General features: G+C 42.4%; 1 protein-coding gene across 1 annotated transcript in view; it reads right to left on the bottom strand.

Annotated features, from left to right (window-relative positions):
* rims2a (regulating synaptic membrane exocytosis 2a) overlaps positions 1-26,068 on the bottom strand; it is a 156,829-nt gene that overhangs the window by 18,660 nt on the left and 112,101 nt on the right. The window contains exons 25-27 of the mRNA XM_071205816.1: positions 13,956-14,056; positions 11,720-11,886; positions 2,420-2,664 (exon numbers count right to left, since the gene is read on the bottom strand). Of these exons, the coding sequence (XP_071061917.1) occupies positions 2,420-2,664; positions 11,720-11,886; positions 13,956-14,056 (513 nt within the window). The remainder of the gene's footprint in view (positions 1-2,419; positions 2,665-11,719; positions 11,887-13,955; positions 14,057-26,068) is intronic.

Below are 26,068 nucleotides of genomic sequence, written 5' to 3'. Positions count from 1 at the left end.
CCCGCAGGATAATTTATAATTACTATTAGATCTGACCCGCCGGTATATTGCACGCACACCTTCACTCCACCCTGAGGGTTTCCTCCGCTCAGAGCCTGAGCCCAAACATTGATGAACTTGCACCCGAGATGAGATGCCAAGTACCTGGTTTAGTGTGCATCACAGAGCAGCACACTGAGTTTAATGTTTCCTTCTGCACTTTCTCTCTCACGACAACAGGGCATGTTTGTTTTTTTCTTGCTTGGGAAATAGTTTTGTTGAAGCTGTTGTTGGCCTGTGGAAAAATGTAATCATAAGAAATGACTCTGGAAAAGCTGCAGATAGAGCCATAAGAAATGAAGGCAACTGATTATTTAATGTTTAATGTTGTTTTTATAGGCAATAATTTAAGCTTTGTTAGTTCCAGGTTTAATATGTGCAATAATTTCATTTCAATACGTTCTGCAATAAACATTGAACCAGTCCGGCCCTCGACTAGTACCCATTTTTTTTATTGTGGCCCACTGTGTATTTGAGTTTGACACCCCTGGTTTAGACAATAGGCGCTTTCACACCGGAGTACTTTTCGCAGGAATAGTTCCGATAGTTCCTGGGATTTTGCGTTCACACCAAAAACATCTGGAACTAGAACTTTTTTTTGCAAACCTTTTCACCCCTTTGTAGTCCCTGCTAGAGAGGTGGTACTTTCCTGGGGAGGAAAAGGTTCCAATTTCTGAGGACATGTCAAATCTACTCTCTCTTGTGGTCTGTACTGCCCACTTGCACCCAGTCTCAAGTCCTGAATTGTGGATGTACGCACAAAGTGAGTCGTTATTCCAGTAAGCATATTCAGTTGCGACTGTTATATACTCCAAACATTATTCTGACATAACGATACGACACATTTGTATTTCCTGAAAAATCAAGTATCTTTTACCGAGAGCTGCAAACTGTGTACACACTCCTGCAGGCCGGCCACCTGGGAGCACATACATTTCATCGGACAAACCTGTTTCTGTCAGAGCCAGAGTAGTGCCGCTTGGCTGATCTGCCCCCCCCCACCCACGGCACTTGGCAGTGCACACAAAAAAAAGTCGAGCAGTCTCTTAAAATCGACCATCCTTTGAATGCACCCTTCAAGCGGGAGATGAGCCTCTCAGGAGAACACACAGCGAAGTAGGGCAGAAGGCAGCTTGGCAGGGTGTGTGCTGGTGCAGAACCACAGATATAGAAAGGCCGATGTATGCATCGCACGCTCTCACAAACTCCATCTGATGCACTTAGAGTGAAATATTAATAGCCCCAGGATACTCAGTTAGTGCTGCGTCTGCCTGCATGGGGAAGGAGTGTGTAACTTTGTTCCTGTGAAACTCAGAATGTGTATCTTAACATAAAAATCTGAACGCATGTGAGATGTTCCCAAAAATAGACTCCATTAGAAGAGTTATCTTGTTCAGCAACATGAGCATCATTAGTAGTCAACAACACAACAACTGCCGCACAATGCAGTCACTGAACAGGAGGTCTCACTCTGTCTTCCATAACCGAGCGAACCAAACGTAAATGCCACCAAAAGCTGCTGTAGATGTTATGAGAAACCATTCCAAAGAACCAACCCGCTGAGTTAAGGCAGCAGCCCAGAGTGCTCACGTGGAAATATCCCACTCTGGCTCACCTTACGATACCTCACCATGCGTGTGTCCATCATCTCCCCATTGCTCTGAAGCTCTGTCTAGCCAGAGAGTGCAGATCTATAGAAATGACAAGTGACCACTTCAAGGCTGAATAAACAAGTTGATGAAGCGCCAGAGAGCTGCGGCTGAGTTGAAGTGGACCAATCGACTGACCTCACGAACAGAGACATTGCCACATGCACGTGCGTCACATGGTCTGGCTACTGTAGCATATGCCTACACAGCTCAGACCCTCTCAAATGGACATTGAACATGTATTAAAAGTAATTGCATGTTGTGGCATTCAGCAACAACGCAATCCCACACACTCTCACGTGCACTCAAGGACACATATACAAACAAGTGGCCACAGGTTGAGGAAGTGCTTTATATGTACACATCATTCAGAGAGCTTCAAAACATGAGTGAGGTGACCAAATGTGATCAGCCACAAAGAGATAGTATATCATATTGCCAAAGCACAATCGGTAATCAGCGTTATGCAGCAAATAAACACAACTGCAGGAAAGGAATAAGGAAGAAAAAACAGAAAGACACATTTCCAGGAGAGTTGTTACCTAGAAGAAAAAGAGAATGTTGAATGAGAACATACATGCTGCCATCTCCATCTCCTGAAAGGGAATAAAGCGGGGGAAAGGAAGAGAGAGCAATAGTATTAGAGCCCGATATTCAGCACATGTAACAAAAACCGCACACGGACAGAACATATGAACACACGGAGAACATGGCGGTGGAACATGTCCTACCTGTTTGGCTGAGCTGAGAGGTGCTCCGGCTCTTGCGCGACATGCCGACCATGGCCTGCATTTTGGCACCAATGCTGGAGCGCCTCTTCTTCTCGTCGGTGCCTACCGTGCCCACCGCCGTGTCCGACTGGCTGCCGTCCGTCTTCTCCAGGTTACACATGTCGCCGCTAAGGCTTGTGCTCTTGGTCATGTTGACCGCGCCCGTCGAGCCCATCTGCCTGTTTTTCATTTTGGATGCAAAGTCACTGTCAGCCAGCGCCATTGACAGGGGGGGGGGGGGGGGGGGTCAGCAGGTGAGGACAGAGAGGAGAAGGACAAGGCAAGAGGAGAGGATGTGAAAGGAGAGATGATGGAGGAGGAGGACACAGGAGGAGAGGAAAGGAAAGGAGAGAGGACAGGAGATGAGAAGGCGTGGGGTGAAAAGGAGAGAAGGACAGAGTTCAGGTTCAGGAGTTCATGACTTACAGTATAGCTGAGGGTTTGAAGTGCATGGCCTGAATATTGTAAGAGAGTGTTCCTTATAACATACTCAACTTTAATAGCTTTGTTATTTTGAGCTGTGATAGTGCTGTGTTGCCTTGTGTTGCGTTCCATCCACCACATTCCACTACAGTCATTCCACTACAGTCCACTACAGAACTGTGCGATTAGGACTAAGTGCGTGGTCTTGAAGCTCGTTATTGTGTGTCTGTTAGCTCTGGATATTTGCAGCAGTATTATTCTAGTACAACATTTTCACCTCCACTAAGGATTATATTTTTGGTTCGGTTCGTCAACAGGATTACAGGAAAACTACAGGCGCCCTTTTTGTATGAAACGCAGTGAAAGGGTGCAGCAGAGGCCATGGCAGAGGCCATTTGAAAATCCGTAGTGTATTCGAATCGCGTACACAAATTACGTTTCACTTCAAACATAGGATACCCTTTGATTCAGGACACGTACGTATGTAGTGGTTACTTTGTTGTGCACCACGAGCAAGATTTCAGATGAGTGAGTGTTGTTTACTTTTAAATTACGTTTTCTAAACATTTTAAAAGAGTTCAAGGTTGCAAAAAAGTTCAGACTGTTTGTGGGATACAATGTTGAACTCCAGGATAAATACTTGTCGAGTACTGTATTGAGCTTGTTGGAACAGCTAGTTGCCCTGTAGCCTTTCATTGTGTCCACTCCGTCCTAGTTTGGAGTTTTGTTGAATGTACATTCTTCCTTGCTAAAATCTGATTTTTGAGCTACAATTCCAACATCCATGTTCTCTTGCTCAGTCTTCATCTCCTTCCCTTGTATCATGATGCACAAGAACAAAGGACCCATGTGTTGCAACTTTGCTCCAAATCACTACTAGCTTTCAAAACCTCCACTACCTTTAGATATGTGTCGGTTGTGTCTTCAATGTGGACCTGTTTTGTTATGTGCAATTAAAGTTTTAAAAAGTCTGACCAATTTCCATAGAAACCATTCATTTCAATTGAAATAGTTCACATGAAATGTACTAACGGTTCTCAAGCATTAGGATGACTTCGTTTCTATGTGTTGTGTTAAGTATCGGTTCATCGACATTCACATAAACAGATAGAAGGCCACTTCTCTGCACCAGTCATGGCGTACTTTAAAGAAAAGTGTTCTGTCTTCAACATTGTCCTCCAGCTCTCCCTCTTTGAAGGGAAATAGGACAGTGTCCAAATGAGGGTCTTATTTTAGCTCTAGTTATCGTTTAGAGACAAATTACATTCTGTATCATAGGCTCTGCATTGTTAATGGGATGAGTTACGTGTCGCGCCCTCAGGCTACTATTCCTTAATTAAAGTGTCTGACCTCCACCATGTGACGGTCTTATAAAGACAACGCGTGGAGAGGCATGCTGACTACAATTGGAAAGGAATCAATGCAGACTCCATCAATTACTTCAATTAGCTCCTTCAGATTCCGCCCTTTCATACATTAGACATTAGTGTTCCACTCCATTGTATTAGAATTACGGAAATGATTAGTATTTAATAAAGATTATGTCTGGCATTGTAATAGGGTTTCAAGTGCTGGCAGGGAAATCACATTACCTTGACATTGAAGGTTAGTGATGCCTTTAATTGAAATGTTAAAGTTAGACGGAGGTTTAGCACGAAGCACGTATACATCTACCATTCGTGGTCTGGCCGCTGCAAGAGACACACAGCAGCTCATGTTCTCAGGCAGTTAAATAATACAAAATATTTGCAACCATATATTTCACGAGTGTACACGTTTTTTTTCACTGGTGACAAGAACATTGTGCACTGCCACCTTTGATTTCTAAGGAAACTGCTGTCCTAAACACCACGTGTTGGATGTTTATATGTACTACAGTGTTTTGGTCTTCAGCTGCCGGTGTTATAAGACAGCTGTGAGCCTCAGCCTGAAGTATGAAGCCCTTTGTTTATGCCAGTTCAAATGCCAAAGGGTTCTGCTATGGCTCAGTCTGTACTTTAATACATAAATATTGAATGCTTATTGGGAGGATTAGTGCCTTTGATCAGTTAATGCAGCGGGGGAGCTTTGAAGCACACTTCAAGCGCCTCGACTCCAGGCGACGCCACAGGTCGCAAGGTGCATGTGACATTCTAAAAGATGCTCTTTCACTGTCATCACAGTGAGGCTGCATTTCATGTGGTGGACACAGGGCGACAATACTGCCTCTCCTATTGCATCGAATCAGAGCACAGCGGCAAGGTCAGGAGGACAGGGCCATCGTGTCCTCGGCAGATTACTGCCCGCCGAGTTTAATATGGATAAGCACGGAGATTGTTCAATACCTTACAAATACATTTAGTTTGCAGCACACATTTTCTAAAATGTGAAACATGTGAAGGGAGCACCGTCACATGGTCAGCCGCTTTATTTTAAGGCCTGTTAAAAATGTTGAATTGACTGAAACCATTTTAATATAGATTTAAACAGCACAGTACTGTTTTAGGCTATGGATGAATTATACTATCAACAGTACATGTATTATAGTGTTTTTGAATCATACACATGTGCACTGTAATTGAAGTCGTATATTCATTTGAAAAGTGTTGGGACAGCTGTAATGTTTTTTGAAACCGCTAATAAATCTCAATTTGATGGTTAATCTTGATGACAAATAAAGCAACAAATACTAGTTGGTCGCCCTCGGGCATAGTGCAAACGGACTATGGCTTGTGAATGGGCTGTCACTTAAATGTACCAGCATCTCCTCAGTGTTCCTCGTACACCTCCTCTAGTTACTGTATCCCCTCCCTCAGGACGGGGCTTGGCAGAGTCTCTATGTATACATGTGCCTGTTTGGAAAACTGGGACTCAGCAGGGATTTTCAACCTCAGCCCAAAGAACACAGTGTCCTCCTCCTCATGCAGATCGCTCGCCATGCATTCTCATCTAGGCCAAGACGTTCCTAAGGAAAACCGGGACGCATATGTTTGCGTGTAAAAGTGTTGCCTTTAGTCTTCTATCCAGATAATGGTCCTTCCATACAGTATCTTAATATCAATATATATCACAATATAGTAGTACTAGTATAATCAAGTACTTGTAATACTTGATTACAAGTATTTATATTTAGTATATTATATCGTATAACAGGATTGTATTTGGGCAAAATGTGCCTTCGCAGCGGCTGGCCCTAGGCTCTCCATGTGAGGTCGGCCCAGACCCTAGGGGTTTTTAAATCTACACTTAAGTCTTCTTCTTCTCTCTGGCCTTCAGAGCGGAGCACGACTCCTGACATTTCCCTGTGTGTGATTTTTATTTTTGCTGTTGTAATCTGTTGTTTTCTGTTTGCTATTGTAGTAAAGTGTTTTTATTGCACGTTGGCTCGACCAAAAATCGTTTTAAAAATGTGCTATATAAATAAAACTTGATTTGATTTAAGCCCATTAGTAGGGATCGGTGTGAGGCAACCTTTGAGGTAAATGTGTTTTTGACTTAAAACAAGCTACAGCATTTTAGGTACAATATGTTCTTGTTCTGGTTGAGCCTTAGACAATTTCCCATCAAGCATGGTCTAGTTAGTATGATGTAAATATTGCTTTAACTCAGTTCAGTTGCTGGTATTTGAACATTGTGATAGACGCAATATTCTCTTTTTGACTAGCCCTAAAGTATTGTAATTGAAATGTGGTCACATGATGTTTACACGCGAGAAATAGTCCTGTTAACCTCAACATATGACTGCCAAACAGAATGCAGTTATATGCTTTAATGAACCTCTTAGCGGGCCCTTTTTATTACCCAACACGCAACAAACTGATGCTGTTTTTATGGCTGCTTCTAAAGCGCTGTATGTAAATGTGAAGTCATGCGAGGTGCTTCCTATCCTCTCAGACATGTACCCTCATCTCGTTCGCCTTTCACAGAAGACATCGCTGCTTCTTCACCAGGTGAGGCAGAGAAACATGTTACCATGGCAACTGTGCCCAGACCACAGCATTAGCATGCGTTCATGCCTGTCAACACAATTCTGAAGATATTTTTGTCAGGGAGTGATTAATTAAAGCTCACGGTGAAGTTATCATCAGAGACAGGCCTCTCACTAGACAGGCTGGTATTGAATGAGGTGGGGCTCCTGCTTTTTGGAGGTGATCAGCCCCTGTCCCTCAAAGCACCAGACTTTACTCTCCCTCGCATGAATGAGCCATTACCCAGGCAACAGTATGTGATGAAAGAGACATTTTAAAAGTGCTGATGGAAAGCTCCTTACATCCTGTGGACGGCTGGCCACAGCGTCCGCTCAGAGCGTGTGGCTCTCTGAGCTGTGAGAGCGCTCATGTGGCTATCATTGTGTTCGCACACAGGCCTATGTGAACAGGCCTGTTTAATGTGCAGCAGATGCTTATTTACACTGTGACCTCAATACATAGAAGATGAGTCATAAGCAAAAGCAGCTAGCAGCGACGTTTCTGCCGAATCACTTCACTCCGTTGCTTTCTCGCAGAGATAAGCGCAGCGCTGAATGAACCTTTTGTCACTGGAGGCAGGTTGCATCTTATCCTTTGCACAGCAACTTCCTGACTCCTACACGGTATTGATTGCTTTCAGTATTTACAGGCTCTTATAATAAGGCTATGTCAACTGTTTAAGTTCATTGTACAGCTGATGTGAATGTCGTCACTGGCAGAGCTTACATAACAGTACATGGGAAATAAAAGTCCCTTTTGTTATCTCAGAACATTCAGACAGATCATACTGTTTAAGCTTATGACGTAGATACAACAATCTATATGTTGGCTACCAGGGCCGGCCCTGACTCATTTGCTGCCCTAGGCAAGATTTTAGCTGGCGCTTTCTTTTTCTTTATGGATATTTTACAAATCACTCCCCTTTCAAACTGTATTTTTGTTTATTAATAACAACTTTTTTGTACTGTCATATAGTATTTTATACCTGTTTTGCTCTTATTTTGTATAACTATAATGATCATGTAAAGGTGTGCCTTTACCTCACTGAGCTGAGGTTATCAGAGCCTCTCAGTCTTTCAGGAGAGAGCTCTCTAAAGCTCTCCCCCGCGGCCGCTTATACAGTAAAAAATGTTAATAAAAGCACACAGAAGCTGTGTACGTTTTTTGGGAGTTTGATTTATTTTAAATTAACACAAATACAAAATTAAAACCTATAATTGCACACTAAAACCATTATTTAAAAAAAAAAAAGAACAATTTCACATAAGCCTCTGGGGCTGGGGCAGTTCAACTTGATTTTGGGGGGGGGTGTGTGCCATAGTTTATGGGCGCTGTACGCAATATAGGCGTAGTTCTGTTAGTATAAGATAATAAGATGTACTTTGTTGATCCAAAATCGGGAAATTGTGTTGTTATGACATTTTAAAAAAATATATTTTTTTAATTTCTAACTTTTTTTTTCTTCTTTTTTTTCAATTTCCGGCGCCCCCTATGGGTTGATGTGCCCTTAGCATTCGCCTATACTGCCTATGCCGAGGGCCGGCCCTGTTGTCTACCTCAGGGATCCTGAGATCTGTGGCTTCAACACTTGTGTAAGGTGGTCATTACTTTGTAATTACAGTTTCATTTTTTTTTTATCCGGCCAGTTCTAGCATTCTGTTTAAAAGTCCAACAGATCGCTGAAACCATTTGGACTTGAAAACCTTGGTAACGGCTGGGGCAACATTTATTTTATTTTATATTAGTCTGATCATTATTTTCTCAAGCAATTGATTTGTTGTTGGATCTATGATGGGCATTAGAATTGACCGAGGCCTAAAGTAACATATCATTTGGTTCAACCCAAAGAGAACTACATGTATTACTAAATGATGCATTCATAATTCAAATAGTTGAATTAATGAGTTGTTTCTAATCTCATTCATATTTGACACAATGTTTCATTAAAGAGAGGGATTCTGTTTTATATTTCCTTTTTAAGGTTGAATGGGCGGTAGAGTTGGAGAATCGCTGAGCGTATAATAATAATAATAATAAGAGTGCATATTATATTTATTCTTGTGCAATGATCTTGCTCGTCTGTGTCCATCACAGTGATTGCTGTAATTGCTTTAATAACTGTGCATTGACATCTGAAGGGAAATGCGTGATCCAAACTTTTGAAATACTGCTGCTTAGCAACCACGTTTCACTGTTTCAACTGTTTACAGACATTCTTATTTGGTAAAGTAATTAAGCTCAACTTTCTGTCTAAATGATTATTATTGATCATTTGATTCATTTGGAGCTATTTGAAGAAGTCAGTATGTTATAGATGTATACTGTAGCGGTCATGAAGGAATTAGGGTAGATCACACATATAAGAGTTCTCAGCATGTTAAAAGCCAACCAATCCAGCGCACGTTCAGCAGAGAAGGAACGTATCGTTTGAAATAGGAATTGTGTAACTTCATTTCAATATTTCTTCAGAAATTCATTATTTTTATTTTAATCACATTTATTTTAGTTTCCAGTGACTGATTGAAAGTGAGCCGGTTGTTGGCTGACGGTCTATGAATGAGGGTTGTGGTGTTACACACAGAGAGAAGTGTCCTTGGCAGGTCGAGGAGGAATGATAGGTTGCAGGTGCAGTGGGACACTGTAGGATTCAGAGAGCATGGACACAATGCAGACAGACAAAACACTGACACACATCCCAGCACTGAGCAGCACTGACAGACAGTAAAGCAATGCAGACTGCAGCCTCCATAGATAACACTGTCTCTGGATTTGAACTTTAAACTGTTCCTATATGTGTCCTATGAAGTGTCTGAACACACTTGAGTGGACCTTTCTGCTACATTAGGCCTCCACATGTGGGATGCATTTTCTTAATCAGAGCGTGTGTTGATCCCACAAGAGTGTGTAGCTTTTATCTTAATGTGTTTTCTCTCAAGTCCAAACAGACACTGAGCAGTCTTACTGTGGGCGGAAGCACTAACTCGGATCCTGCTGTGAAAGTGATTTGCTCGTGAACACTTCGTATTAGCTGGCTAAGCAGTTATGCTACTATGGGATTCCAAGTCAATTTGTTTGTGACTTTGCTCTTGACATACTTTTTCATACTTGCACTGCACTCATACTCTCTTGAGGCTACGATAAAATAGTGCTCCGTTAAATATAGTTTTAATATGTGAGAGCCACACATGCATGCATCAACTTAAAATGTGAAGATATCCATACATGTATTTAGTCATGTATGTGAGATTCATTACAATCAAGACATCTGTTGTCATGCCACATGTTATGATATAAATGCATCATTAAAATCCCTGAGCTGAGTGATTTCCTTCCAGAAGGCAAAGCTAACCGTGTGGTGTCAGACTCTTTGCAACAAGAGAAATCAAAGCGTTGTTATTGGAGTGGGCCTTTGATGTACCCCAACGAAAATAGGAATTGTGATTGACCTCCGCTTCCCTGTATTGCATTGTGCTGTCAGAAGTAACAGCAGCATATCCCTTCAGAGGGAATCTCCTGGCTGTTATCCATGGACCCCAATGTCAATAGCAACACTCTTTTGACCAAAGCTACAAAAAAGCATTAATGTAATCTGTTTTTATTTATCTCCTATTTTCATAGTCTTTTATTATTATTATCATTATTTCCTTGATTTTATGTTATTTATTATTTATTTTAGATTGTATTGATCTGTGTGAATCTTTCCTGTACTGTTTTGTTCACGCTTACCCTGTTGCTGCTTTGTACAACTGAATTTCCCCTCGGGGATTAATAAAGGTTCATCTTTTCTTTTTTGTTGTTGTGACATTAAGGTCTGTGGATTACAAGCAATGTCCTATAAATCATAAGCTCATGTAATGCTAACCCTAGAACAAGTTATAATTACTATTTAATAACAAATAAGTATTTATGTGTGAACAGGCTGCATGGCTTACCAAACTGTTGTCAGCTCAGTACTACTACTCTACTTTAGTATTGGTAAGGGTGCGCAGGACCACAGTTATCAAGAGTGAAGGGTGGAGGATGGTCACCCCACTCTGCTTTGTGCACTGTCGTATGAACGTGCAGAAGGCAGGGGGGTCTCCAGGTCTGAATCATGTGGGTTAGTGGGAGTCCACAGTGAGAGGCTGCCACGTGTTACCTGAGGTCAGTCTCTGAGATACTCCTCTGGTGCAAGTCCTCTTCTGTCTCCACCAAATCCTCCTGATGCTCCTCGCCTGGGTCTACCTTCCCCACCGACCCTTTCCTCCCCCCCTGCACTTTCCCATCTGCACTGGCCCGTCTCCCTTCCCCTCCTACTCCCCCGCCCGCCTCCTCCTCCTCCCTCACTTCTCCTAACTGCTCATCCCCCTCCCGAGACTGGCTGAAGATGGAGACAGAAGCAACAGAGCAGGACATGCAAAGCAGAAAGAAAAACCAAACAAAGCATGAATATTGTCAACAAGCAGAGAAAGAAAGACAGAGGCAGACACACAGAGCGGCCACGATCGAAAGCAGACTGATTCAAAGTAACAGCAAACAGAAATGACAGAAAGCAACGTGCAAATGAGTAGCTTTCGTCTGCTGACGTGAGACAACACACACAGAGATGCAATGTGTGTTATGTGTTCAGTGAGTGTTGCCAGATATGGACAACTTTCCCCCACAACCTGAATGAGCAGAGTTCCACCATTTGGTTCCAGATCTGAACGGAGCCAAACCTGAACTCTTGCAGTGAGAACATGACACACAGGGCTAGGCGGTGCATTCTCCTCTTTCACCCAGGTGCAAACGATTTCAAAGCTGAAAACGTGTGGACTTGGCAATATGTACAGAAAGACAGGTTCTCAGTGGAGGGGGATTTGTCCATTCCTGATAACAGCTTGATGAGTGTAAAGAAAGTTCAACGGCTTACCGGATTTTGCGGTTTCCTTGCGGCCTTTCGGATTGGACAGACATGTAGCTCGTGCTGCTGAACCGAGAGGCACTACTGGTTCTCGACACAGCGGACACGTCGCTTACATCGCTGTCCGACGACTTGGCCGACAGGTTATCTGAGCCCCGGGGATCTCTGCCTGAGCGCTGAGGAGAAGTCGAGAACAACATTATTTCAAAAAGAGTTTCTGGGCCTCGACTCGCGGTCAGACGCAGGGCCTATCACTGGGAGTGCGCGCTCTTTTTTAAAAGGTTACTCAAACTGTGAGATAAGGATTTAAATGTGAGATGCAAAGACCTTTAAGCGCAAAGAAAACAATGCTAGCATTTCTTTAGCTTTTTTAGCTAGTCCTGATGCAGGGGGGGGGGGTGTGGAGAAAGTAGACCTTTGAGTTCAACTGTCAGAAGGGTAAAGTTGCTGTTACATAAGATGTATTAGGTCACTTTTGAAAGATTAGAGGCCAATAAAGGAAGATGACAGAAAGTAGGAGTCTGCAGGTTGAAGTTCACGACATAAGAAAATGTGTCTCATAGGCATGGAGGTGTTTCAATTCAAATCAGCAGTATAGGTTAAATACTATGAATGTATCTGGATCAGAAATCGTTTTGAATCCCTCAGCGGGGAAATGTAAAGCCTTACAGCAAAGACACATCAGATAAGCAATAAGAAAGATAAAAAGGATAAAGCTAACAATAAATCTGTAATTATAATTCAATACTATGATACACAAAAGGTCCTTTTACTTTAACTGAAAATATGTGTTTATGGTATTACTGGTGGACATGCATGATTCAGTATAATGTGGAAACCAGTTATATATTGCTATTACACTCTCACTCCCTTGGAAGCTCAACGAGGATACTCATCTTAGTATCACCCTGGCTTGAGAGAATGTTTCAGCTGGATTGTGTATATAGCAGCCTGTGTGTATTTCTGATGGAATGTTTCCTGCCAGAGAATCTGCACTGAGCGACACAGTAAGTGTGTTGTGGTTTAAGAGCAAGCACTCACACGTCTGGTTTAATAACAGTGGGAGCATTGTTTTGTCACTTTCACTTCCAAAGAGGATAATGTTCAACAGACTTTAATAATAGGCTTTTTATAGACTCGTAGCAAACACATCGGCTGCTCCAAATGCAATAGTTGAAATAGCAGAGACTTAAAAGGAGAGCTGGACAGAGAGCGTTTGTCTCGGGGCAGACTGCGGGCCGAGCTCTCGAAACATCAGGAGTTCCTAGAGCAGAGTAGTAAACACTCCACTCTGCACTCACTCACTCACTGCCTCACTCACAATGTACAACAAAAGACGTAATGGCTCAGTTCTTCAACTTCTTCAGGTTGTTTTGAGACTTACATACACGTTTAGTTTGATACTAATATTTAGAGGAATCTACATGTGTCGGCCAAAGCTATGAATAATGACATGTCTGCAACAAAAGTGTCTTTCCAAAGGTGTTGTCCCATTTACTCAGCACACTACAATTATCCAAATGTGTAAACATGAACTACTATTATAGTCTACATTTACAGTGTTATGGTGATTGATGTTTTGTTTTTTTTGATGTTGGGAAACATGGGAACTGTTCAGATTGACGAAGACATTGTTTATGGAAAGGTATGCTGCTTTTCAGATATATTGATTTTAATAAAAGCAAAACAAATATATGATTACTTGTGTTACTTTAAAAAACAAGTGGGACTAATTGAGTGGACTCCAACCTTTGCACCCTGTTGTAGGGCTGCTCAATTAATCGTATTGTAATCGCGATGACGATTATGGCTTGCAACGATTACGAAAACAACGTAATCGAAATAAAACGATTATTTTTTTCATATATATTTTTTTATATATTTTTTTTTTTTTTGGTTTTTCAGTTGAATTATACTTAAAGTTCAGGGTAATCAACTGTTAAAAACATAGTGTTCACATTTTGTTTTTTCAATAAATGGATGTTTTCAAAGTCAATGAATAATCGCATTTAATAATCGCAATTACAATTATTGACCCAAATAATCGAGATTATGATTTTTGCCATAATCGAGCAGCCCTACCCTGTTGTGCTTTGTTTGTGTGACTTTGTCTGTGGTGCACTAATGCACATGCGCAGAATGATGTTGTGCATGTGTGCAAAGCGTGCCATGTGGCCCATGCACAGTGCAGCCATGCAAACAGTGCACTGTAGGTTGGTGTGACTGTCTGTGAGCGTGTGGTTACCTTGTGGTAATCCTGCTCCAGTCTGGAGTCGGAGCCCGCTCCCTGCTTGTACTTGTTCATCTTCAGCTTCATCTGCCGGGTCCTCTCCTCCATGTCCATACCTAAGCACAGAGACAGGGGGCTGTGAGAGGGGGGGCTGAGGCAGTGAGGAGGGCCTGATGGGGGGGACGTACTGTTATGGTGAGAGACAAGCTTCTGCTATGAGCCATGAGCTATGACAAGGACAGATCCAATGGGGTTAAGCTGATGGTCGGCTGTATTAACAAAGGAACAAACAGTACTGACTGGTAAAGGTGACAACAGACACAAGCTACATTTAGAACAATTCCAGGTTCTTTTAACCTTCTGGAATATTCTTTTGAATTGACTGCAGAATAATGAGTTTGGACAATGTACTGATTCCTGCTTCACAGCTTGGACACTGATTGGACATGTGGGAAAGACAGATCTCAGCGATGCGTGTGACCACTGTTCGGACACGTTTTACATAACATTCTGGATGTTGCCCTTTAACGGAAATTGAATTTGGAAAACACATCCCTCACAGCTCAAACTGAAAGGCTGCAAAATCAGATTGTTTCTCATTTTAGTGCTCTGTAAAATAATCACCGTCTTTTCACCCCTCTCATCTCTTTCTTAATTCAGTGTATGCCCTGTGCTTTGTTTTTGAGTATGGCTGCTAGCGCAATTTGGCAGTGTAAAAACACCACACTATAATCAATGCAGAAGCCTAACCCTTGTTCTGCTGAGGTAATAACACCACTGCTGAGGTAATAATAATAATAATACATTTTATTTTTAGGCGCCTTTCATGACACCCAAGGACACCGTACAATTTATAAAAAAACTAAATTTAAATTTTTTTTTTTTTTTTTTTAAAATAGCTAAGCTATAATAACACCAATGCAGAAGCCTAACCTTGTTCTGCTGAGCTAATAACACCACTGCATCAGAAGAACTAACCTAAACACTTCCTGCTGCCAGTGCTTCATGTCACCACCAGGTGATGGCTCTCCTGCAGTACCTGCTTCTCCATTCTCTCATTGCTCTCTACTTTTGTGTCATTTGAGGACAACGTGAAGATGAATGCACATGTACAAGTGCCATGCACACATACAATATGCCGTAAGCTTCAAATACATACACACACAGACAAAGAAAAGCAATACAAGCTGAGAACAAATGAATAAGGCAAAGTTCATTTCACTCACTAGAATGAATCTCTCTCGGTTTCTTGTTTACTACCCTGCTGCTGGGAACTCTCACAGCCCACTCCCTGCCATGTGTCGAGGTGGCAGGGAAACGGTCATTTCATGTAAGAGGCATTTAGAAAACTGCTTGTAACGTCAGCATTGACTTTGCCTCATCTCTGGACCCAACATTTGGTTCAGCCATTGTTGTCGAGCTGATTTTAAGGTTAATGTGTGGCTCCAAAGTGTGCTGACTTGCTCTTCAGGCTCATTGGATTAGGAATTAAACAATGGCTATGTGGGTGGAGCTGCAGCTTTCAGCGTGTCTGTGATGCGAGGGTCTTTAAAGCCAGATCAGATGAATAGTGTTGGTACAGCAAGCCTTTCTATAAGCAGCCCTCCAACTATGAGGGGAGAGGAAGTGGGCAATATGTAAAGTTATCAGATCAGTTTTAGGAATGTGATCATTATTAACTTCTAAAGTTTAATGAGAAGATTGGTACCTCTAATGTGAGTATAGCATGTAGTCAGCAACTTAGCTAAGCTTAGCACTACATGCTAGCCGGGTTCTGTCGAAGCTAAAATGTGCTGAATTATAACCAGATATAAAAAACATATTTATTTCTGTTATTGTTACTTGTTCGTAAATTATAAACAAACATTTATTTAGGGAAATTATGAAAATGTGTGTTCACAGAGAGAGTTGTTCAAATAAGAAGAATTCTGCCGCTCTACAAACTCGGCACGTTCTTTTTAGAAAAGGATAATGACTCGTGTCAACGAAACCACAGTGGCATGAGCATGGATATGATAGACACAGTCTCGCTGCAGCAAAACAAAAAGAACTGGCAAGAGAAGCAAGAAGCATCATCTGCAGAACAATTAGGAGCACTGATGAAGCAGGCAAAGCGGGACAAGAGATGAGGGGAGGTGGGTGGGTGGGTGGCGAGGGCAAGGCCTAGAAGGGGTACAGATTGAATAAAAGTAGGAGAGAAGAAGAAGAGGAGGAGGCAGAAAAGACAGATTGAAGAAGAGGGGACAGACCTGAGTTCGTCCAACCTGGTGAGTCCGTGTCTTCTGGGATCACATCACAGAATGGACAGACACAGACAGAGGAGAGGAAGATGGGTGTGAGAGGATGCACGAAGGGTAAGTGGGGGGACGGAGGAGAAGAGGGAGGAAGGAGGGAGGGCGACGCCGTCACCGTTGTCACAGTGTAAGCCAGGTTTGGGAGGGTCAGAGTGAGGAGGAGAGGATGGAGGGACACAACACGACAACAATGCAACACCACAATGACAAAACAACGAGAACAGAACACACAGGAAATCATAGAGAACACCGAGAACACACAAAGTCCACCATGGGCACGGTGAGGAGTCAACAGAGCGAGAGGGTGCGAGGCTAAGAGTTTGGTTATTAGAGATCAGAGTGGGGGGAGGTTGGGAAGGTGAGGTGTCTGTGCTTTGAAGGAGCTGAAACAGTAAAGAGATGTTAATGTATCCGCCCAGATAGAAGCTGGAGACCTCTGAGGATATAGGCGGGGAGAAGGGGGGAGGAAAGGAGGGTAAGAGGAGAAGTGGATGTCACTTGAACCTGCATGGGGCAACTGTGAGGAGATAGCCTGGAACAATAACGAAAATAAAGGAAAGGGAAAATAAAACACACAATCTGAAGCACAGAGCAGCGAGCGCACGAAAGAGAGAGCCGACTACCGAACAAGGTGCTTCATAACATCTGAACATTGATAAAAGTACCAGTGTAACCCGACACAAACACACAATCACACTACACACTCATCATATCCATGTCCTTCCACCCTTCTGCTCAGCATGCTGGGACCCTGTGTTTGCAACCCCTTATGGCTTCATGACCTCACGTGGTGGGTTTGCGTTGGCGTCTGTAACTGCGTATCGTTCCAGCACCGACATGGCATTGTGCGAATCAGTGACATTGCAGGATATGAAAAAGAAAGGCAAATGAACTCAAACAGGTCATTCCATTTTTTTTTTAAACGAAAGTAAGTCCAATATAAAGCATCATTTACGACCCATTTTAGGGTTGTCAGATACACATGTGTTGCTCGTGACATGTAAGCTCCGCCCACATTCACAGAAAACAACTAACACCATATGTCCTGATATATTTCTCTAAGCAGGCCCCGCGGGTCGTCGACCACATCTTCAAAATGAACTGAAGCCACCTCTTGATTTCTAAGAACAGTGAAACCATGGCAACCCTAGACCAAGTTGACCCCAGCTGCATAGAGCTAAGGAGTATGATTATATAAACTAAATAAAATAATAAGGACGGATATTGTCCAAAGAGCAGAACCAGACAGAATACGGGAATAATGTAAGATTAAACTATATCTGTGATCATGTAAAGACATTGTAGTCGATGACTGTGGTTTTCTTGCAATTAAACACTCTAGTTGTAATCTCCTGTCTTCAGTCTTTTTCTTGTGATATCCAGAAATGATTATTATTCACTTTAGGTGACACAACAAGGGTGACACAACAATCTTACAGGACGAACAGTGACAGCTAAAACAAGTCCCACTCTGATCAGACCTCATTGTCATACCCCCTTACACGGGACTTGCATCTAGTTCAATTAGTACTCCATTAGGGTGAATAATGAAGTGTCACATGAATAAAAAGACAATGAGAGACATCTGCATCTTTCATCTCTTTGTGGACGCTAACATCATCTCATTAGAGAGTCAAATGATAATCAAGATCAAAATGATACTTCAGCAGCATCATGTAGGTCAGGGGTGTCAAACTCAAGGCCCGGGGGCCAAATCCGGCCCGCGACTTCATTTCATGTGGCCCCACAAGAGCTTGCAAATAATATAATAAGTTTATTATACGGTTACATGCCGCTTGACAGAAGCACATTGCCCATAAACTACATGTCCCACAATGCATCTCAATGCACTTTTTTTTTCAAAATGTTACTTTTTTTCCAAAATGTCACTTTTTTTGTTTTTGTTTTTCCAGAATTTGGCTTTTCTTTTGAAATCATTTTGTGACATGCGCACTGAAGAGACTTGCAATTGTTTGCCCAGACTTCTGCTTTCAGACGTAGTTAATTATGAAGTTATTACCCTATCCGATAATAAACCAATGCAGAGGCAATAATGTAATATAATACATTATTTAATATTAAATATTTATATATTTATTCTTATATAGTCTTATATATAAAACCGGCCCTTTGAGTGCAACCATGATGTTAATGTGGCCCGAGTTGAAATTGAGTTTGACACCCCTGATGTAGGTCATCAGGAAAGAGAGCGAGGCATTGAGAAGGAGATGGGAGTGAGTCAGTGAGAACAAGACTCCTGTGGTCTGTGGATGAATACTGCATGGTAGTAACATCTGATATCTACTGCAATGGCCTCTGAATCACAAAGTATTCGGAGTCCAACAATGGTTATCAATATAGGAACAATAACAAGTAGAAGTCCACAACATTTTTCCATGGGTAGAACGATTAAATAGAAATGATCCTCGGGTTGAACTTTTGCAAATAACACAAGGCTACCATGGCTACCAGTAAATGCTAAGCAACAAGCTGGAAAAGACAATCATTCTGAGTCCAAGATACTTATAGGTTGAGAAAATATGGAAGAAAGAGGAAGAAAAAGAAAACAGAAGAGAAGCAAGGATTTTAGGTAACACTTTATATTAAGGTACACACATTCACCATCAACTGGTTGTTCATTACCATGCATATTAGCAGTATATTGGCTCTTTAGTAGTCATTATAAAACGCTTATTAATGCCTTATTCTACAAGACCATATTCTACAAGTAATAGGACATTAGTTGAGAGTTTTTCCTCAATAACACTCTAATTAGTTCTCATTTATTGCAAGTAAGGCCGTTCGTGGGCCGCATTCGGAAGAGTCTCGTCTTTATTTTGGGACAGCCTTTTTTTTTGGCGGAAGTGACGTATGCGGTCTACATGCAGCCTCCGAAGGGTGCAGCCCCTGAATTGAGACACGGCCAATACATGTTACTAATCCTTACAGTGTAAGTGTAAGGCTTACACTTACAGTCATTGCTTTCTCTGACTTGACCCTTTTACTATTCAGGTTGCATAGGGAACATTAAGTAGTCTACTGCCATGCTATAGAGTCAGTGCCACAGTGACGCGTCCTAAAACCCGGAAGTAAGTTAGCATTTTTACCACTTCCAGTTCCTTCGCCAAAAAGCAATGCAATCTCTCCATAGGGTTTTGGAAAATAGCTGGAAATAAGGTCTGTGGTTGAGACACATTGAAGAGACGGATCACGTTTTGTTCTACGACATTAAATACATCAGCAGTGACCTCGCTGGTGATTTCTGAAGAGTTTACGTGTCTGAAAAACGATGGTTGTTAACAAGTGGCTGAATAGGACTGCAGACATTGTCGAGGCCGTTGTACGTCATTACACCGAACACGTAAACTCTCCGGCTAAGTTTGTTTGTTTTCCCCCGCGTTCTGCTTGAAAGCAAGTACCTGCCTCCTGCAAAGTGTTCAAACAAACGCTTCAACTTGTACCATTTCGAATCTGTATTTTTAACAAAAGTTGGCGTGAAGTTGAAGCAGCGACCCTGCTGTAGTTCCTTTATAGCATAACGTTAGCATTTTGCTTCTGGCGATTACATTTACGATTAGAAAATTATAAAAGTAGGGCAGACATGTGGATATTATCCGACGGAACAAAACGTGATCCGTCTCTTAAATGTGTCTCAACCACAGACCTTATTTCCAGCTATTTTCCAAAATCCTATGGAGAAATTGCTTTTTTGTCGAAGGAACCGGAAGGAGTTTACTTCCGGGTTTTAGCACTGTTGCACTCTATTCCAATATGGTCTAGCTGCGGCCGCGGCCAGTACACGGCGGTACACGATGGTACACGACACGCCCACCTGACACGATACTACTGTGGCTGAGAGGCACCACCGTTAAAAGCGAATTGACGAGATTTACATCATACAGCCCATGTAGTATAAACATTGATTTTAATTTCTTACAGTAGGAGAGGTTTTGGGGTTTAGGAGGGAGGAAGGAAGATTAGGATTAGGTAAAAAGGTAGGGAGTGGTTAGGGTTAGGATGGGGGGGAGGGAAGAGAACTGCTACCCGGGAACGTTCACACTGGGTAGTTTATTTAGTTTTGAAAAAATTATCCTACTTGGTTCAACCTCCACTGTCCGCGCAGCTAGACCCTTCTCAGCCACCGTAGTGTCGTGTCAGGTGGGCGTGTCGTGTACCATGTGTAGCCTGTCACTACCCACTCCCCCTGCCCGATCGGTACTGCCATGGATGGTCCGCCATATTGGACAACTCCGGACGGCAACCCAGATGGACACTTGACACAGTGGCTTTTAGCAAAGCTCAAAAAGAAAAACCGAGAGAGATGAGTTATTGTTATTACAACGTGACTTCACTATTATTTAACAACTCTTTTTATTGGGTTCTTTTATTTGGGGTTAAGTACATTGTCAGAATAAGTGAGAAATGGATTTAACTTCTGTTAGACAGCATATGCATACATGTTTGCACACATTCACAGTAAATGTATGCAGTATGATAGCTGTCTAACAGAAGTTAAATCCATTTCTCACTTATTCTGACAATGTACTTAACCCCAAATAAAAGAACCCAATAAAAAGAGTTGTTAAATAATAGTGAAGTCACGTTGTAATAACAATAACTCATCTCTCTCGGTTTTTCTTTTTGAGCTTTGCTAAAAGCCACTGTGTCAAGTGTCCATCTTGTGTTGCCGTCCGGACTTCCGGACCATCTCGCACATGCGCAGTACCGATCGGGCAGGGGGACGGATCGGGTAGTGACACCGCCGTGTACTGGCCGCGGCCGCAGCTAGACCATTCTCCTCTATTCAGTTCACTTTCTCCTACTTCCTGTACCCGGTTTCCTGTCTAACCTTCAGTGCAAATTTTACAAAAATATAAATGTGCAAATATGAAACATACAGGTCAATATCACCTTGGTAGCTGAACTGTCAATACCCCAAAACCTATTCTTAGATAGAAATACTTAATTTTCTGTTATTTAGACACAATTAACACTTAGTTTCATGTCTTGTTAAGTGTTATTATGGGAGAATTACTTTTCTTGTGGTACTGCTGCCTTATTAGGCCCATATTGAGCAGAGCATATTAAGACCAAAACTCATGTACAACAACTTCCTTAATTGCAATAAATAAGCACTAATTAGAGGGTTATTGAGGAAAACCTCTCAACTAATGGCCTATTACTTGTAGAATAAGGCATTAATAAGTGTTTTATAATGACTAATAAAAAGCCAATATACTGCTAATATGCATGGTAATTAACAACTAGTTGATGGTGAATGTGTGTACCTTAATATAAAGTGTTACCAGATTTTAATAAGAGACAGAAAAACACAGAGGAGAAGGGGAGAGCTGAGAGAATACAAGGCAGAACAACTAAGCCAACGCTAGCTGGATGTTCATGGTATCAGTCAGTAGGAGGAAAAGGCTTTACGGCCATGTCGGAGCGCCATTATTTAAAGCCACATTTCTCAGCAAAGCTGTTACACTGTAACAAAACAGATAGGAACAAGCACATTAACTAATACAGCAAAACACAGTACCTCAAGGAACCAATAGTGTCATTACCTTAGCAACACATGCCATCTTATCAAAATGTACTTTATTAATGAAGTATGACCACTGTTTCAAGACTACGGAAATATGCTGTGCTTTTCACAAATGTGTGTCGACAGAAACATCAGCTCCATGCTTGCTGCACTGCAAATCCACACAAAGACAGGAAAGCAGAAGGACATCACTCAGAGGCTGACCTGGGCAACCTCACATTCAGCATCATTCTGCTGGGCCAGCATTTGAACACCCAGCTTCTACTCTTCATGGTCCAGGTCGGCTTTAGTGAGGCTGCTGATAAGAGTCCACACAAACCGTGAAGGACAGTGCAGAAAAGCTCTTCAATGACACATGACTTTGGTAGAATATTGTTCAGAAATGTCTTTGAGTCCATGAATGAATTACTGAATGAAGGGGAAACTGATTATCGTTTATTGCTCCACAGTGAACACTGTTTGCATGAAAAATCTCCCTCTTGATTAACACTCCATTTGAAGCCACTCTCAAGACGTTTTAGGGACATTGAAGAAAGCTGTTAGTATTCATGGACTCATGTGATCAATTGTGAGAAAATACTCCATCAAAGTGTCGGAGTTCACACCACGACCAACCAACCAACCTGGGTCAGTGAGGGAGGGGTGTGGCTGTGTCCCTCCATCGGACAGACAGCCATTCAGCCCCCGCTGCTGGTCCTCCCAAGTCACTTCTACAGCAAGACACACATTCAGATACACACACACACACACATTGGATTGAACGCTACAGGAACCTAATGGATCTTGGATTATCATAGGTGTGTAGAATCATGGACAATAAAAAACATAACGTAAAATGAACATAAATCCTTTTAAATGATATTTTATAGTTACAACAAAGGGCTATGTAAGGATTGGTAACAGAAAAAAACCTCTTTGCCAGTTCAGAACTGAGATCATGGACAGCTCCTCGTCAAAGATAATGAGTTTTGCTCCATCTGCTGGCCAGCGGAGGTAACAGCCTATGAGGTTCTAAATTAGACCCGGCAATACCTCTCGAAAGCTTAAAAGGGAAATGCACAGAATTCTGGAAAAACTGCCATTAATTCATAAGTGTAGTGATTAATTAAAGAATTGCACAAGTTCTGAATGACTGAAACTGCTTAAGGCAGTATTGTACAGTGTCCAATAATCAAATTAATCAAAAATAATTGGCGATGTCACAATGGCGACCGAGAGCCCTTCCTTTGTGAGGTGGAGTTGAGCAAAATGAATATCTATCAAAGTTAAGGGCAGATTATGGCCGGAGCGGGACAGAGCCACAGAGATCACAGCGACAGCACTCTGTACACGTTAACATCAGATTCAGCTGCACACAACTCCTCATCATCACAGCAAATCAGCTCAGAAGCAACTCACCACACTCAGGGGATATAGTAGTGGAAATGGAAAAAAGGGAACTTTGACTACATCAATGGGCTTTAGCAAACAAGCGGGGAAGAGCCACCAAGAGAAGTGGAGAACCACAGATGCTAGTGAATGTCACACATGAGTTGTTGTGATTGTTGATCGAGAAAGCCGACACAGCAAAGTCACGCCGTCACACTGTTCAGAGGACTTGCCTTTCCTCCCGTTTACTGGCGGGCCCTGGGGTTTTTCCTCGCAGTCTGCTGCTAGTGGAGGGACAGATGGGGGCTCGTGAAATGGTGGCGCTCTGAAACCCTACACTGGTGCCGTAAGTCACATTCATATGGCATCTTGTACTGTATGTGCTCAAGCACAAGTGCACATGCATCCACAGACTCACACAGAAACACACAACGTGCTCACTGAGGCCTGTCATCGTGATTTGGTTATCAACTTATCTTCCACGTTTCAGTCTGGGATCAGTTTTGGTTTAAGCCATGAATGAGAAACAAAAGTGCTTTTGTTGTTGGTACTTATGTCTGCCCTTAAGATGATGTGAATCTTTGGGAATAAATGACTCTTTACGGCAGGGGTGTCAAACTCAAGGCCCGGGGGCCAAATCCGGCCCGCGACTTCATTTTATGCGGCCCCACAATTGCTTGCAAAGAACGGTTACAGGCTGATTTACAGAAGCACACAAACTACATGTCCCACAATGCATCTCTCATTTGACTTTTTTCTCAGAATTAGACTTTTTTTATTTCAAGATTTCACTTTTTTTCTTTTTAAATCATTTTGTGACATGCTCACTGAAGAGACTTGCAATTATTTCCCCTAGACTTCTGCTTTCAGACGTAGTTAATTATGAAGTTATTACCCTGTCCGATAATAATCCAATGCAGAGGCAATAACATTATTTTATATATATATAACATATTTATATATGCATTTTTATATAGTCTTAAAGTTACAACCGGCCCTTTAAGTGCAACCACAATGCTGATGTGGCCCGTGGTGAAATTGAGTTTGACACCCCTGCTTTACGGTATTCCAAATTGTCCAAAAAAAGATGTAATAGTGAATAGCCTATTACGCAAACATGGGATGAGATTTTGTGTTATTAATGTAGTACAAGGTGTGGTTAATGGCATGGTGCAATGTTTGTATGCAACCCAAACACCTTCCTTTAGCAGCATTTAGCCTGCAGAGTATCACTCGTCAGAGTCACTAGTTTCACTTCAACTTGAAAATGTGTCTTTTTAGAAACCACTTTGTTTTTAGCATCCACTCAGTCAGGCAGTGTTGAGTAATACAGCCGTGCCACGCAGTCAGAGGACAGGAGCGCGCCACATAAACAGATGGGAAAGTAGGAAGTGGAAACTGTGGGGAACTCCAGCTCCTGCCAACAGTCGGGCCGTTCATTCAAGCTTGTGGATGAATGTACTGCGCTTCAACACATGCTGTACCTTACTCTCATCCAGAAACAAAACAAGCTCCTGACTCTTAAAATATCTTAAGCTTATAACATATCCATTCCGAATAAAACATTTTTAAATAATAAGGAAAACACATTGGTTTAAAGGCTGTTTAAACACACCTGGGCCACCGTTTTGGGGTTGAGGTGCCACACACTCCTCCCCTGCTCCGTCTTTGGAGATGCCACAAGCGAACAGATATTAAACGAGACAGTTAGGTATGAGGTACGAAACAACTCTGGAGCACAGCAACAAGGCAAAACAATACCAGCTCTATCAACAGCACAGCTCTTCTCTGTAAGCAGCCATAACCCGGATCACACACACACACACACACACACACACACACACACACACACACACACACACACACACACACACACACACACACACACACACACACACACACACACACACACACACACACACACACACACACACACACACACACACACACACACCAGACATTAGCGTTACATAAGCTGAGTGCCATACGGCTCTGTGGGAGCTACAGCACAAGGTCAGATCAATACCTCCCCCCACTGCCCACACACTGTCACTGTTTTGAGAGCTAGAGCAGAGAGAGGGAAAGAGATACAAACACAAAGAAGGAAAGGAGAGAGGAGGGATAAAGTCCCTGACAAAGAGCAACAAGGAAATTGGGGCAAGAGTGAAGAAGCGACAGAGAGGTCCAGACAGAGAGAGAGAGAGAGCTTGATTCTGATCCCGGCACAGATACAGAAAAGAGGCGGGACTGAGAGTCAGGAGGACGGAGAGAGAGAGAGAGAGAGACAGGCGTGTTGGCCGCTGTACAGAAGAGACAGGGAAGCCCTCATGGACTCTGACAGTGATGAAAGAGTTCTGCGAGTGCAATGACAACTTCTCCAGAACTGCAGACGCTTTCTTCTCCTCTCTCTGTTTTTGACCCCATGGCATTCCCTCAAATTCCTCTTTGGCTGATTCAAACACACGCGGTCTCATGTCACAAGAAGCTACGACATGTAACGTTTGTCAAAGGAGTGCTGAGGAACAAATGAGACTTCAAATGTCACTTTCAAGATGTCAGAAACCGTCACCACAGTTTAAATTCAATTACTCCCAGACAAATACACTCAAAACAAGGAACCAGGGAAGCAAAGCTAGACTACAGGATGGAGCAACACACACACACACAGCTGCAGCAGAGGGAGTGCTCAGTAAACCGCCTCCCACCGTTGCAGACAGGGTTTTGGCCTTCAGAGTGAGGACACACTGAAGGACTAAACCCGTACATTCAGGTACAGACCTTCACAAGGCTCTGTTCCTTCGTCTCCATCTTCTGAGAGAGAAATGGAAAAGGAACCGAGTCGAGATGTTATGGATGGTAAGTATCCTTGCATATGACATATGATCTATAGCCTATAATGAAAGATTCCAACAGCAAAC

Source organism: Pseudochaenichthys georgianus, chromosome 16 (genome assembly GCF_902827115.2).
Source record: "Pseudochaenichthys georgianus chromosome 16, fPseGeo1.2, whole genome shotgun sequence".
In the NCBI taxonomy this organism is placed as follows: Eukaryota; Metazoa; Chordata; class Actinopteri; order Perciformes; family Channichthyidae; genus Pseudochaenichthys; species Pseudochaenichthys georgianus.
This window is presented reverse-complemented; position numbering and strand designations above follow the sequence as displayed.